Genomic DNA, 16,870 nt, shown 5'->3' with positions numbered 1-16,870 from the left:
TTTGCTTTTTTTACTCGCAGACGGGTTGGTGTGCTAACCACCTCAGTGTGGGATTCCTTATAGTAGCAATCTTTTTCTGTGTCATGCTGTTAACGTTTCTGTTGTACCTCTGCGTCAGGAAACTTTCGGGCAAGGACAAATTGGGTATTGAACTCGTGAAATCTCTAGACATCTTTTGGTAATTAAGGCGAGTATCTTATTAAACTGGGCTACCACTCATTGTTTTCAGATTAAGCAGTAATGAAATCTCTCAGGTTGTAGTTTCTTCTCCATAATCTTATAAGGGGTTAATTGTTTAAAAATTAATAACAAATATCACATTGCAGTCCTTCTTAATCAGGTTTGCATGTAAAGCCTCTGGATGGGATAAGTTGTGGTATAGTTCAAAGAGGAGCACAAAAGCTGCATCTGTTAGTTATTTTTTGTTAGCTAAACCTTTGTTGAAAACCTATTTCTGATATTGTAAATGAGTACACATTGAGTAATAAGTAATGTATATTTCATACATTAAAAAAAAAACTTTCTGTTTTGAAGGGCTATTTCCCTCCACCTTGTGGACCAGAAAACTTATCTACTCTACTTGATGAAAAATCATTATGGGAACATTGTAACAGTTCTAGCCAAAATGTAATCCTTAAAGATGATGCAATCAAGCATTTCCGATATTTCATTCTAGAAAATTCAATTATTTTGGCTTTACTGGAGCAGCACTTAGGAAACGAACAAGGTAATTATGTAATATCTATGTGGCTTGTTTTATAATATGCAGGCTGGGAAAAGTGTCTGATTTCTGCATATTTTGGGAGAAATCATAGAGATTAGCATTTTGATCTGTGCATCAAGGAGGTTTGGAATTTAGCATCATAGCCCCCTCCAACCTTGTGTTCCATATTGAAATATTCATCTCGATGATCTCTATCATAATCTGCAGAAATTTCATGGTGTGTATGTACATATTGGGCCACCCTGTATAAGTAAATAAAGAAATGCAATACTGCATGCTGAGTTTTTTCAACAGGGAGGTGCCCAAGTTTCCTTAAAGAGGCACAAACCACTCACTCCCTATGATTTTCTTTTTTCAAACATGACCTTGATGAAAATAAGGCGATTGATGGATGGTGCAAATAAAAAAACTTTAGAGGCTCAAAGAAGCCACATTGGCAAAAAGTTTGAAACCCCCCTCCCGTATTACAGAATATGTTACTATGTTCAAAAAGTTCAGAGACTTATTTTATAGCGGAAGAATGAATACAGATAGAACCTGGTTATTTGGTGTTTCCTCTGAAGTTGCTACTCTGGGCAATTATGCATTTTGCCATTGTTCATACAAAGATGTAAATGCAGATTGCAAGTATTTTTTGTCACATCGTCTAATACCTTTGTTGCTACTTGCTGCACTTATCTTTGGGACCCGAGAATCATTGCCCCTTAAGCAAATTCTTTATCGGGGGGAAAAAGTCACATGCAGCAAGATCAGGCGAATAAGCTTGTTGTTGAAGCATTGGAATATGATATTTTGACAGTTAATCTGACATCAAGAGGGACTTGTGAGCTGGCAAATTATCATGATGGAGAACCCACATCACTCCCCTTTCACATATCTGGTCGCTTACGTCTTCTCACCAAATCATACAGACATTTAAGGACTCACAGGTCCCTTCTGGTGTCAGATTACTTATCAAAGCATCATATTCTGATACTTCAACAACCAGCTTATTCCCGATGGTTCCCCCCCCCCCCCCGTGTGTGGTTTTTCTCTTTCCTCAAATAATTTGCTTAAGGGGCAATGATTCTTAGTTTCTGAAGTGCATTGAATAGCAATGAAGGCACTTACTTCAGTTCATATTTTCTTCCAAAGACATCCTTGATTACTTAGATAAGTGAAAGAGTTTTTTTATTGTCTAATTAATTTTATGGCTTCATAAATTTTACATTTTCTCCTCTTTTTTTTCTAGATCCTCTGCCCACAATAATAGCTTTAATTCGCGGCCCATTTGGTCGATATGCATGGGTTAGTCAACTTCGTCATTTGCCTCGCCACAAGGTGCTTTTTTTTCCATTTGTGTCCATCAAGCATGCTCTTAAAATAGCATATTTATTTGTAAAATTTTGCGTGTGTTTTTCATTTGTTGGAGGTTATTCTCTGACATTTCTTGACTTGTGATTGAGAAGTTGAGAACAGTTTTTGAAAAAATAAATAGTTGGTTACTATCAAATTTCTGCTCTAGATATATTCAGTAGTTGTGTTTTTTTATTGAATATTAATCTGGTGCATCTAAGTTAGAACTTAACTTTTATTTATTAAAAACAGATCTTCACATAACTGTTGCCCTTAAAATCTTTTATTTCAACTAAATTCTGAAATTTGTCTATCTATATTTTCAGTCTGGTAGTTATCACTACAATAATCCTGGAAGACCTTTACCTGTAAATGATGTTGGAACAGTGCACAATATCAAACATAGGTATTTTCCAGAATCTGTGGAAAGGATCACTCTATGTCAGGGGTACGTCATAAAACTCTTCATTATTTTTAGTTATGTTTTATTAGAAGATAATATTAGCAGGGTGACAGAAGTGTTTTTAGACCTGTACATGAGCTTTATGTAGGAAAGTTTTGATTAACTATTGATTTCTTATCTGGTGTTGCTCTGATCTGTGTTACAAGACATTGTGAGATCTAGCACCCACAGCCTCTGTTGCCGCTGTGGTGGTCGAGTGGTTATAGTGACGGACTCGCGATGCGAGGATCCGGGTTCGAACCCCACAGTGGTGGTCGGCTGAAGTTGGTTTTCTGTGGTTCCCAACTTCAAGGCGCAAATGCGAGCCGATCTCCCCGTTAAAAAGTCTCGCCACAGAGAGCAACAGTCCCACAACGATAAATCATTCAATCATAACACTTCACTCATAGTTAGAAAAAAAAACTGGTGGCAGATGGCAGCACTACACATAACAAACATTACACAGAAACAAACTTTACGTCAGGTTGCACTACACGTACACGCACATTCCCGCATGTACCGATTCGTTGGGGGGTTCCGGGGGGGGGGTGCATTTGGGGTGTAGCAGTAGTAGATAGGGACTCCAAAAAAATGGCTCAGGGATCCATGATGTTCTTAGGTCAGCCACCTCGTTGGGCAATTTGCCTGTTGTGGCGTTGTATTTGTATTTGTATTTGTATTTGTAAATATATATTAGTAGCTATTAAGCACGCAGTTAAGCAAGTTTTTTCAGTACGGGTTAAAAATAGCATATAGATTTCATAGGTAGGCCTACATCAAATCTTTATACTATATTTTGTTGTATTTATTCTTATAAATTTAAGGTCTACTGTTTCATTTGGAAAAAAATATAAGGCCAGAAAATTTTTATGAATTTAACCTTTTTTCATACTGGTGCTGTCTCCATGATGTTTTTGTGTGTGTTTAATTGTGTATGTCTATGGTTTAGTAGTCTTATTAATGGCAACTGTTAAGCATTACTTTGTGAGCATCATCTTGTGCAACACAAGTTCAGTCTAGTCATCAAACCCCCATGCAGCTTAAACTTATCTGCTGATGTCTATCTATATCACTTAAAACACTCAAACTAATCGCTATTTCGATTATGTTTGTCCCTGTGGACTGAGGATTTTTGGCACTTTTCATGATTTTTTTAAAAATAGAATAAATATATCTTAATTTTTTTTAGAAATTTCAAACCCTTTTCTTTCATAATATAGCAATTATTTAAAGATACTAATAATTAATATTTAATGAGAAATAATTAAAAGAAGTATGTTTTAGAGTTTAAAAAAAAATTCTGCATAAGAAAACATTATTTTCCAGCATAAAATTGCAAACAATTCTGAATAAAAACTTACCCAGATGGTGTACAAATATCTAAAAATAGTTTTTATTAACAAAAATATATCATCTCGTAAAATTTGCTTTGGTATGGTACACTTCAAAACACAGATTTACGCATAGAGCAATACCACAAGGTTTGCAATAAGTTTGAGTTTCTTTCCTCAATCTTTTTCCAGTTTCTGCCTTTGATTTGTTGCGTTGTTCATCATCTAAAATGACTAATAATTTTGTAAAACATACGTCCTGAAACATTTGAACAAAAAAAAAAGTAATATACACAAAATTGTTCAAAAATCAAATATATTTACCATTTCTATCGTCGTCATCTGAGAACTGCGATTTTGAATCCCTTATGCAAGCAGGCTGGTATTCTGAATCATCTGAATCTGATAACTCTGACAAAGAATCATGTGCTAATATATCTCAGCCAAATCATCGGCATCTGATAAGTCTAAAAATTGTTTATGAGACATCGTGAAACACAACAAACATGGCTACCTTACCTAGGAAAACAAATATGTTTCAACTATACTTCTACATTGTTTCATAAGGCTAAATATATAATTCGTTGGCTGCTGCTATCTATATATTTTTTTGGAACTAGAAGATTTATAGATTATGTTTAAAAACACTGGAAACATATATATATTCAGCCATTTTATAGCTACGAGAGTTAAAAGTTGAGTCTGACTCGGACTTAGTTCCCTTGAACAAAAACGGCATCCCGACTCATGCTCTGGCTTAGACCTGAAAGTGTTAATGTTTATTATTCTTATGCATTAAGTGATGTAAAAAGATATATATATGGATTTATTATTCAGTTTGTCTTAGCACCAACAAGCCACCCAGCTTGCATGTATCACTATGAGAATCATAGAACTATGCATTCAAATTTAATAATATGCAATTTTTTTTCTTATAGTGATATCAGTATGCCAACATTGGAAAGCCTGTCTGCTCAGGACAGTGAAAAGCACCAAAAAATGGCCAAGCTAATTGAAAAACAGATAGAATTTGAAAATATTGTCAAGAAAGAAAATGAATCTAGATACAAAGAGTACCCTAATCCTGAAACCGAATGCAAGCCTCCCAGGTATTATTTTTGAGCCAATTTGCTGCTTATAGATTTGTTATAGGCAATTTAAAAAATATTGCTGCATAGTATATGAAGTACTCTGTATGATAATTCAACTTTTCCTTTGTTTTTTCCAGCCTGAGCAATGAATTCCAGACAGCTCGTCTTTTCCTCACACACTTTGGCTTTTTGAATGATAATGCTTTGGCTGTTAGTACAGTATTCAAATTTAAAACTTATATTCTCACTTATGAAGTATTCTCATGTTTACAGAGCATGTCTCCTGCATTTAATACCTCCGTGGTTGGACTTCCTGATTTCATGGTTATCTTAAATTCAGTAAAACCTCCCAGAATAGTCATCTCAGAACTGCTGTAACCTCCAAATAGTGGCCATATTTTCTTAGAATAGAATGCATCCCATTAGATTAACATTATGGTTAACCTCAGAACAATGAATTCTGAATAAGGGCCACTTTTGGGAATTAAAATGAAGGAAAAATTATGTATTTTATCACTAAGAAAAATAACCCTCAAGATTTGATTTGAAGTTTTTATTTCCTTTAGCCCTTTGAACATTGAAATAACTATCAGTTCTTTCTTACATGAGTAGTAGTGGTTTCCACAATATGGTTCGTGGAACCCAGGGTTCTTCAAGTAGGCACTAACGTGTGTGCTAGCCATGTTTTATAGAGAACAGAGCAGAAATTAGGGATAGAATTTGGCAAATGGCTATGTCATAAACCAGAAAGTCTTTGTTTTCCATGCTGTTTTGACCAAGGATGTCCGGGTAAGAATTAATTGAAAATATTGCTCTTTAAATAAAAAAAAAATATCCTATTGCATCGGAGGATGAATCTGATCTGAATAATGCATGTTTCAGAATAAAAGGATTATGGAGCAGCTGTACACATTTTTTTCATGAAATTTTTTAGTGAAATTAACAATAGAAAATTAGAACTAAAGTTCTTTGTGAGAAATTCACTTCAATGCAAAATAAATGTCATGTGCTACAAAACAGCTTGTTATAATTAATTATAACATGTTTTATTATAATTTTACAAGCAAACAAAAAAATTTAATCTATGTTTCAGAAATACTGAACCTCTTAACAATGTTAACCTCCCAACAATGGTTTCCTTTGCTCGATCCCGTAAGTGGCCATTGTTGGAAGATTTCACTGTCTCTATTTTCTTCTTTATATTAAGAAATGTTTGTTCATACCATATAAATGTTTTATTTTGGCCCAGTGAAATATTCATGTTTTTTGATTATTTACTATTTTCAAAGGAATCGATAACCCAACCGATCCCGGCTCTCATGGCTCTGAATCAGTTTCGTGATGGTTTCCAGAGTAAACTTGACGAACTTGATTCCACATCAAGTCGTACATCAGATACTGTATTTATTCTGTATGTAAAAAGTGGTCAAACTTCAGTTGACGACATTCTTTCAAATGGGGTAATTTAAATTTTTTCATCAGTGTAATTGTAATTTTTTTTTGCTTAAAAAACATTTTTTTAAGGATTCTGCATGTCTAATGTGAATAGAATATTGAAATAGTATAGGAAAGTAGACTGCCACATCTTTTTCGATGAAGTAGGTTTCATCTGATTTTCAGCAGGTGCAAAGTAAAGGGAATTCGAAAATGTGTTCCATTGAGAAATCAGATCTACAAAGTATATGGGCTTGTCATTAATAAAATACGAAGGTTTTTCTTCATTGGATATATTCACTCTTGCCCATTGAAGAGTTAAGGATTTTCAAATTGAGTTTTAAAATTTGTTTTCATGATGCCATTGAGACTATGGGAAGAGCTATGTGGGGGAAGGGGATGAAAAAAGTTTTAAAATACTCTAAAAGTTTAGAAAAGTTAATTGTGAAACTTTTATTTCAGCATTTATTCAGAACTTTTGACATCAGAACAACATTGAACTTGGGGCAAACTTTTTAGGTTTTTCCCGAAAAAAAATCACAACAATTTTTTCTCATTTATTTTTTTCACCTACTTCTCCTAATGACTATAGTATTTTGAATTCTTTATAAAATATACGTTATTTCACTGTTACTTCAAGTGATAATGTCTTTACCATTTAGTCATGTGAAAATGTTCATCCTTACTTTCTGGAATTCTTACGATCACTTGGTTGGCCCATCGATGTTCAAAAACATGCTGGCTGGACAGGATATGCAGCAACTGCATGGAAAGTATTGTCAGACGAGAACATGAGTGAGTGTGAAATATGTGTTTACACTGAGAAAAATAATCTATAAATACTCATGAAGGTATAATGTATCTTTTTTTCGATAAACAAAAATATTATAACCATTTCTCACCAATAGTAAAATGATTTGTAGCCATAAAATCGAAATATATTTTAGTTATAGGTTTTAAATGGGGCCATGGCTAATAATTGCTGTGTTCACAGAGATGGCTCTTGGGCTGTGCAGTGGCACAAGCTGCATATGGCCCAGCTCTGGGGGAAGAAGGGGGGGGGTACAAAATCTAAGTTGAAAGGGCCCCACATGGATAGAGATTTTTTCTTTATATGCCCTGTGCATGCATATGAAAAACGGAATGGAAGAAATTAAATTTTTTAATGCACAATATTTTATTGTGAGAACTTTTTTTTGTTTAAGATCATATTGTCCCCCATGCCAGCACAAATGTGAAAATTTTCACTTTTTAGGTTTGTCAATTGGTTTGAATCCTTGATTTTTCCAGGAACGTGGGAAAATTTGGAAGTTCGTGGATGTTTAACTCCTATCAAAACACATTTTACAGAGCATGTTAGGGAAATGACACTCATGAGTAACATGGGTAGAGTAAAAATTTGAGTTTCATTTCCGACGTTTTGGAAATTTGCACATTTGTGCCTATGGTATATGGGGGGGGGGGGGTTTGATGATGGGCTTAAAAATATGCATCTTACAAACTCTAGCATTTATAGTTTTACATTCGTGAAATTGTTTCTCTTAGATGTGTATTTCAGAGAAACTTATCATTATAAATAGTTGGTTTGATTATTCTTAAAATTTAGTTTCCACTATTCTTCAAAAAATATATATTTACATGGTTGATCTATATATTTTTCATGACCACTGTTTTGAAATTATTTTTCACTCTAAATAAAAATTTTGAGTTTGAATTTACTTTCCTTCTTTTGTTAAACACTTGTGTGTGTGTGGGGACATTAATCCTTAAATCATTCCCATCATCTGTAGAGGATGAGCTCTAGTAGCCTGCTCAATTCGTTTTTGATGATTTACAATATTAGGGAGGAAAAGATTTTTTCCTTGTGCATACAGAACAGCATTATTCTGACTATCTCTGCAGCCAAAGGATTATGGTTGATATCTGTGAAAATTGATTAAAATAAGAAATAGTCCAAACACACTAAAGTTTCAAAAATTTTCACCAACCCTTTATAAGAAATAAACTTATTTTTTTCTTGGCTCATAATCTATAGAAATTGCGAAAGGCATATAATGAAATATAGGGGGATTCGGAACTCGTCATTCAAGTTTGGTGATCAGGTAGAGAATAACTTGAAAACATAATTTCATATGGGAAATCATTGTCACAAACGTACACATGATGTAGTAGAGGCCACTGTATGTCCATAACTTTTGTTTGAGAAATCAATTTTTTTTATAAATTTCATCTCCAATCAATTTCTTTGTATAATGTGCAGTGAATTGTGTATGAGAGTCCTGTCGACAATGACATGGACCTTGTAGCACATCTATCAATAGCCTCTGACAACTTTAGTGAAATGGCAGACAATTTTCCCGAATTTATGACAGTCAATGCAACGATACTATCAGTCCTGCATTTTAGCAGTACAGATAGTCATAACATTGAGCACTTGTGTAATCTGTAATAATCATGGAGAAATAAATTTTATTTGACTTATCACATGCTTGAACTGTATTCTTCCACCTTCTGGGCATATTTTGCCCCTCCACTTGAAGTTTGTAACCATACTTTCCTATGTGAAATCATGTTCCTATGCTATTCCCTACATCCCCACCAAATTTGAACGATGAGCTCTGAATCACTCTGTATGGTATGATATACAGTGGTGTTTTTAAATTTTAAAAACAGAAATATAGAAATTATTTTTGTCAGTAAACGTTTCTATTTTTAAGATATATTATATAATTTATGGTTCTATTTTTCCATGTTTGTAGAATCAATAGATGAAAATATAAAAAAGCGCAAAGTTTTCTACTGGGCTGATGTAACATCTGAAATAGCTTTCGTTATTCCTGGCCCATCACCTGTTGACTTGAACAAGGATCAGAAAGATATTCCAGAAGATGTGGTTCTGAGGAAAAAGGGTAATTGTGATTTATTTTCAGAAATTTTATAAGTCTAGATAAAATTTTTTTTAACTTGTTTACTGCCTAAAGTATGATTAGAAGTGAAATGCCTGCAATTTTCTAGAATTTATGACAGTCAATGCAATAATGCTATCAGTCCTGTATTCTAGCAGTACAAATAGTCGTGATATTGAGCACTTGCTGTAATATATTTATATAAAATTGATTTTCTGTGTGTGTGTGTGTGTGCTCTTGTATTTTCTCTTTACAAATTTTCAATTTTGGATCTATCCTCGTCAAATTTTGCATATTTACCGAATGGGCCTGACTTGAACGATAGGCTACTTTAAAAGTTTGCAAATAGGCAAAAAACTGTTGTGCAACAATGGTTTCTCAGCCTCAACAATCACTTTCCAAATATTTACTTTGGTTACTGTGGTTCCCTAGCAATGTGTTTCAGACATGTATATGCCTTTACAATGGTTTGCCATTTCTTTAATGCTGCCACTATTATGTATAATAATTTATATGCCTTTATAAGGGTTTGTCACTTTTTCACTGCTCTCAGTAATTGAAGAATACCAGGACAGTGCCAGGTATTATAGCTATGATGGATAAAATGAAAGCAAGTTCAACGTGCTCTCAGATACTTGCCTACATTTCGTTACGTGCAATCAAAAAAATTTTTTTGATTCATAGTCATACCATATCTAGTGCTTCTCCAGATGCTTTATTAAGCAAGAAGCAAAAAAAAAAAAAGCACCACAGGATGTATTATGAAACTGATCGAGTTGCAGGTAATCATCATTGTCAGTTGTAATAATGATGGTTTGTCACAGAATTGATATTGACTGATTCAACTGTGGAAATTTTATTGTTAGTGAAAATTAATTTTTCAAAACTATGTTTTTATTTAGACCAAGGGGAGAAACCAAGAGAACTGGAGCGAAAAACAATGCCAAGTTCTATGGAAGAAGTTGTGCACAGAACTATGTCACTGAATTTAGATGCAGGTGACGATCTTTCACAAGGGACAGGACGAAGCTCTGGGAGGAAGTATGGTAGGCAGCAGAGTGCTGCATCCTACTGTGATGTCAAAGTTACTGTAGTGTGGGTTGAAAATGTTGACGATTCCGTTTCATTCCCTTTAGGTGAGTAGCAGTAAACGATAAGAAGGATATAGAATTTCAGTTTTTCTTCTGTATATAATTTGAGTTAGATTCATTCGTTGAATTCTATTTGTAATTTTTTTATGCATATTTATTCTTTGTATCTAGGCGACTTTCTTCCCAACTTTGTTACCGGATTCGAATCTCTTAGTTCCATAGCCCGCACTTCTGATAAAGATACTTTTGTAATATTTGTCCATCCATTACAAAGTGGTTTATACCACATCAAGCTTCAAGGCCCTGCTGGCAGGTTTGTCATTAAATTTTTGTTCATAATGGAGTGCTGTTATTTTCAAAGTAATATGTGCTTTCATAAAAGTAGAATATTTTTGTGAATTGATGTTTTCTGTTATTGATACTCATTGGTTTTGACTTGATCCAGCAGTCAGCGGAAATTTTTTTTCGTGTCAATTTGGAGGTTTATTATAATTTTGAACTAGGAATTTATTGCATTTAAACTAAAATAAGATAATAAAGTGCAACCTTTTTCTCATTGTGTAACTTCGATACAAATGGTTAAGTATTGTAGAAATCACCCAACTTGTCATAAGAACTATTTCGCTTCTTGAACTTGAGTGCTCCCAAGTCTTTTTTAAAAAATTTGATTAAAGATGATGCTGTAACTTACAGAAGTAAATTAATCCTGTAGATTAGGCTGAACACATAGTAATACAGAGAGCAAAGCAACGAGGGGAGAAGAGATCTGAGCAGCAAAATCAAGCACGCTGCTTTCAGTGTGCCTGCGTATAGTGGCACCCACTGCAGCAGGGCGGGAACTCCACGACAAGCAATAAGAGCAACGCATTCAAGATATTTTGTTTTTGCTGCTCTGCTCGCTTGCGTGTAGTTTCAAGATGGGTGTCGAAGGGCTTGTTTTCGTTGTTAAAAAGCGGTAGTGAGGTCAAAAATGTTACCAGAATCTTGTTGATATTAAGTTCTCAACGTACTTCAAAATGGTGGGGACGATCAAATAGAAACAGCAAATACCGAATAACTTTCATACATTTCCCGCCAAGCTTTTTTCGTGCGCACGTGCTTAATCAAATCGAAAATGATTTATATTTTGATTTTATAATATTTATATTTTGAGTTTTAAGCTAATTTATCATGCACCCTGTGTGAGAGAATGTATTTCAGTAGTCTGAATTAAAAATCCTGTATGCTTCTGTGGAAAAATTGGCAAGTTTTATTTGTTTATTTTCTGTGTACCGCCAATATTTCCATACTGGAAGAGTACCAAATGTTTTTTATGCTGGATTTTTGTATGTCAATAATTACATTTCTTGTGTAAAAAAATGAAACCACCAAATATTTATACAGCTATACATATAAAGCTATTCGAGCGGAGGGGGGGGGAGGGATTTTCTACTTCTACCCTCCCGCCTATGCTAATAATACGAATTTAAACGGGAGGGGGAGGGGCGGGGGGCTTTGATAAACTTGGCATTTTTCTCAATCTTTTACTCATAAATTTAGTATAAAATATTATTGATCTTTCGAGAAGTGATCACACTCAAGTGCTGCAGGAAAAGATGTAGGGAGGAAAGCGACCAAAGTATGAGTAACATTTCCATAGTTATATTTAAAAATACTGATATTCGCACAACACTATTATTTCCAAACTTGTCTGAGCAAGGGTTTTTTATAATTATGAAATTTTTAAGCATTCTTTAATTAAAAAAACCAAGCTGATTGCGAGTATCTATTCAATAATCTCTGCTATATTAAACGTTCCCACTATGTGTGCTCTGTTCCTTTCTCGCAGCCATATTCTCATCTTGCTTCTCTTTCTTCTCATTTGTCGCTTTGCTCGCTGCTCTCACTATGTTCTTAGCCTTAAGTACTATAACATTTATTTCAAGATACATTTGCCCTCATCTGTGAGTTGGTTATTCCTACCATTACGCCAATAAGCATTTACTATCAAGTTTGAGGTGTGAATGCACCTCAGCTGGTCTCCGATTTATTTTTTTCTTGAGAAAGACATCAGACCTTCAACTGGATACCAGGGTTGGTAAAAAAACCGGTTTTTTTGAAAAAAACCAAAAAACCGGGTTTTTTTGGTTTAAACCAGGTTTTTTTGGTTTAAACCGGTTTTTTTGTTTTAAGTAGTATTAACATTAAAAACAATGAAATTTCTGAAAAATCATTAAAACTTCTAATAATTAACTAAAATGAAATTGTTATTAATGTAATTAACACTATTCCCATGCTAATTAATCAATAAATATTTATTAAATTTTAACAAAAACCAACTTTTGCCATTTAATTATTTTTTGCTTAACTCAATGGATTACTGTGTGTTCGAAAATTCTTTTAATGTTATTATTAATCATATAATATATAAAGATTTTTCTCCAGTTACTTTCAGTATACTTAATTACGAAGCTATTTTGCAAAAAGTAATAAAAATTAGGTGAATATAATGCATTTAATGATGCATAAATAATGCAGATTAATTAACGATGATTTACGATATACAGGGTGATTATAACTAAGGTTCTGATTTCAAAACACTAAAAAAAGAGCGATTGTCAGAATGACTTGAAAATTGACATGAATATTCCTGAAAAAATTCCATTTTATTTGATAAAGGGGAAAAAATACTTAAAAATGTAAAATTAATGACATCATCCAACATGTGAGAAATTTGCTCGCAGAATGGAAACGATAGCCAGTCAAGGCAAAATTATAACTTAATTATAGCATTGCACGAGTCCATAATTCATGGAGAAATGGAACATGGAACAAATAACTATAACTTACTCAAAAAATGTTAAATATGTTGTCCACCACGTGTTCTGGCTATGAGGTTGAAAGCACAAAAATTCTTGTTCAACAGCAGAATCGGAATATGCCATGGTCATAATGTGGATGTGCTTGCAATTCAGCTTTATTAAACCAAACGCGCCCCCTTTCCCCCGTTCATATTCCTGAGGAATGAGGAACTTCTAACATATAGAGAATGTGCGGGAGATTACAATTCATCAAAGTTTGCAATCTGACCGCTGTTTATAACATTTTGAGGTATCCCCACAGCCAGTAGTTGCAAGGGTTAAGGTGCATCCTGTCAAAATGGGTCTTCAGCAGCTGCTTTGCTGGTATTGCAATGTGCATCTTGATAGAAGTTCTATCCACACACTGATGCTGTGGAAGTGCCGAAATGATGTGGTTGCACAAAATAGATTATACTGCTGGCAAAGTACAGCATCATCTACTTGCACATTTTGCACCTTTTTCTTTTGCGAAAGAAACGTTCATTGCTTCAGGAGTATCCATGCAAATTTTCAGGTCATTCCGATCAGTACTTATTGTATAGTTTTGGAATCAAAACTTAAATTATAATCACCCTGTATATAGCTGATTATTTTATTATAAATCTGTTACTACTATACAGTAGAACCTTGATTAACTGGGCTTAACAGTGTGTGTGTAAAAGTATAAAAAAACAACTATTGAATATTAAGACTTGGAGATATACAGTAGGAGATGTGCTACTTCTTATGGGAATGAAAATGTATGTGAGGTAATGTAACAACTAGTACACTAGTCTTTGTCCTTTAAGGACAGCTGGTGTCTTTATTGGATTATAGGTCCACCGGCCCCTAGCATGATGGTGTCACTACTGTAGCTGCTTCTTTGTGAAGGGAAAAAGAAACCCTGTGAGATATGTAATACACCACTACATTTAGATGTGTGATGCAATCCTTATTCATGAATTTGCTAAAGATAGAGCATCAGAATGTAGCCAAAGGTTAGAAAATGTTGTAAGAATGAGAAGTTTTGGCTTTTATATATAACTTTAAATGACTAAGATACTTCATATGAAAAATATATATATATATATTCTGGCCACTTTTATGAGACTTTTTGAAAAAAACCATTTATAAAATCTTATGTCATTTAAAGATATACCATCAGAATGTACCCCAAGGATATAAAATGAGGTAAAAATGAAACATTTTGGCTAATAATGAACAAATATGATATTTTTAAGGGAAAAAAATTATATTTAGGCTACTTTTATCTGATTTTTTGAAAAAAACCAAAGTGGTTTTTTTAAAAAAACCAGTTGGTTAAAACCAAGGTTTAAACCATGGTTTAAACCAACGTGGTTTAAACCAAACAACCCTGCTGGATACCGAAACAAACATGATACTTCAGACATCTGCTACTCCCACTTCCAATAAGGAAGGCAGCATGTTTTTGAACGTATGGTTTAGTAATCTCTTTCATAATGTCATTTTTGAGTATTATAAAATTGAACCTAATGTTTTTATTCATCATTAGGATGTCCTTGGCTCTTCCTTTGGTTGATGGTATGGTTGTAAGTCGCAGAACACTTGGTACATTAGTTCGACAAACAGCATTGAATATGATAAGACGAAAAAAGATGGATGCTGAAGGGTAAGATAAGTGACCTGAATCGTAGTTGTTAGTTAGTTCATTTGTAATATTATACAATGGATTCATTCAAACCATAAAGCATTCAACTCTTTCAAATGTATAAAGTTTTTTACAGGACTATTCATGCTTTCATACCATATACTGGGTAGTAAGATATTGTATTGTATGAAAATCTATGGTGTTACCACAGTAAAAAAATGTTGTGCCTAAATTGGGAGGGCTGGCATACCTATATATTTGTGAGAATTTTACTTTGAATCAAAAACACTATATCAAATTATTGCACCAATTTTTTAATTCCTTGAATGTGGAAGATAGACACTTTTGATTTTTTTACCAAAATATTAATCAATCACTGTCAAAGTCAAACTAAATAAAGGGCCGTACACAGTCTCAATTTACTGCATAGTTTTTGTGTCATGTCATGTATGAGCGATTAACTGCATGAAATGTGCAGTTCAGGTGGGTGTCTATGCAGTTGTCAGTCCTGCACTTTGAGCTCTCTTTTGCACCTATAAATGGAAAGTTTACACAGTTTGCTGAGTTGATAATCAGCTGATAATACAAAAACAACGCCACAACAGGCAAAATGCCCAACAAGGTGGCTGAGAAAAAGATGCCCATAACAAATATGGAAGAAATATATAAAATATATGAAATATAAGTAAAACAAACTCTCCTTGCAGTGATTACCAGTTGCTTACAGAGCTCCGAGGTATCAAAATTTCTGTATTCTGTGTCAAATAAACTGCTGCATAAGAGATATCGATAGAAAAATTTAAAATCATTTAGCCTCTTTTTTGTCAAGCATTGTCACTACACCACTTGATTTTATGAACAGAAATTTATTTCTGTACGTACTAGTCTTCTGGTCCTGAGTTATATTTTGTTTCTTTCAATGTCTTTCTCATTGGCAAGTAAAGCAGTACAAATATTAGTTTCACTCATATGAATGTATTTTGTAAATGGAATATTACTTTATTAATAATTATAATTAAAAAATGTGATCTGTTGGAGAGGAATAGAAAATGTAAAACATTTTTTTTCTTATATGTTCCTGTGTGTGTGTGTCTAATACTCAAGACTTCTGTTATTTTCCTCCCAGGTGCCAACCCCCACATGTGAGAAGAAAATTGAAAATTCAAGACATTGTAAATAGGTACAAATGGAAGCTGAATGATCCAGGATTTTATTCAGCTCTTTTCCTTGACTTTCCGCCACGAAAACTAACGTGATAAAAGAGAAATCATTTGAAAAAGATGCACTAGCTTCTTTTCTTGGCTCTCTCAAAGAGTGATGGTATTAAAAACTTATAAAGCAGAATAACCAGAAAACTCTCGGGTGATATCGTTGTACTTAATTTTGTATATCAAGTAATTATTCTCTTATTACCTCCGTGAATATTTCCGAGAATGAAATGTGAAAAAAAATTCTCTATTGATGAAGATATGGAGGTTTTGTAATTCACTTGTGCTGTATCTAATACAATGATTTTTCTTTTTATTTTGGGCAAAAACATGACAAATGTTGAATAAAAAGAAAATTATCCAAATAGGTTCTTTTAAAAATGCAGAGGGGGAAAAAATTCATGCTCTCAATATTAAAAATATTGTTCCAAAATTTTAATTGCTGTAATTTATATTGACAGCCCAGTTCAAAAAGACCATGACTTAAAATTCTATGTCTTGAGATATCTACATTTTAAAGATGCAGTTTTTATCGAACTGAATGAGAATCAATTCAAATGTAATTACAGTAAAAAGCGAATACGCAGAGTTTGAAGTTGTTGCTGTTTTGCAATATGTAAATCAATTTTCCACCATTCTCATGCCATGCATAAAAAATTTCATTTTTCAAAAATGAAATTTTCTGAGTTGCCATTTTTGAACTGGCCTGTCAATATGAAAAAAAATTTGAGAGAAATAATTAAACTTGTGAATCAATGTAACGTTTCCCAAGACAATGTTTTGCTTTGTTCTAAAACAAGCCCTCAGCCGACTGTAAATGTTCTGCAGAAAAAATTCCTATAAAATAGTGTTTCTACAC

The 16,870-nt window shown here is 33.6% G+C and overlaps 1 protein-coding gene across 6 annotated transcripts in view; it reads left to right on the top strand.

The window, feature by feature from the left end:
* LOC149082249 (ral GTPase-activating protein subunit beta) overlaps positions 1-16,870 on the top strand; it is a 38,302-nt gene extending 21,432 nt beyond the window's left edge. For all 6 annotated transcript variants that reach the window (XM_089235760.1, XM_089235757.1, XM_089235759.1 and 3 more), the window contains 12 exons: positions 535-727; positions 1,956-2,044; positions 2,386-2,507; positions 4,771-4,941; positions 5,061-5,133; positions 6,213-6,383; positions 7,020-7,152; positions 9,117-9,266; positions 10,166-10,399; positions 10,526-10,667; positions 14,708-14,824; positions 15,930-16,870. In XM_089235760.1, the coding sequence (XP_089091886.1) occupies positions 535-727; positions 1,956-2,044; positions 2,386-2,507; positions 4,771-4,941; positions 5,061-5,133; positions 6,213-6,383; positions 7,020-7,152; positions 9,117-9,266; positions 10,166-10,399; positions 10,526-10,667; positions 14,708-14,824; positions 15,930-16,059 (1,725 nt within the window). In that variant the 3' untranslated portion in view covers positions 16,060-16,870. The remainder of the gene's footprint in view (positions 1-534; positions 728-1,955; positions 2,045-2,385; positions 2,508-4,770; positions 4,942-5,060; positions 5,134-6,212; positions 6,384-7,019; positions 7,153-9,116; positions 9,267-10,165; positions 10,400-10,525; positions 10,668-14,707; positions 14,825-15,929) is intronic.

Source organism: Pholcus phalangioides, unplaced genomic scaffold (assembly GCF_987345545.1).
Source record: "Pholcus phalangioides strain wild (caught in Gottingen) unplaced genomic scaffold, Ppha-v1.0 ptg000009l_1, whole genome shotgun sequence".
Taxonomy (NCBI): Eukaryota; Metazoa; Arthropoda; class Arachnida; order Araneae; family Pholcidae; genus Pholcus; species Pholcus phalangioides.
The sequence above is the reverse complement of the archived record's forward strand: the minus strand, read 5'-3'. Positions and strand labels throughout refer to the sequence as shown.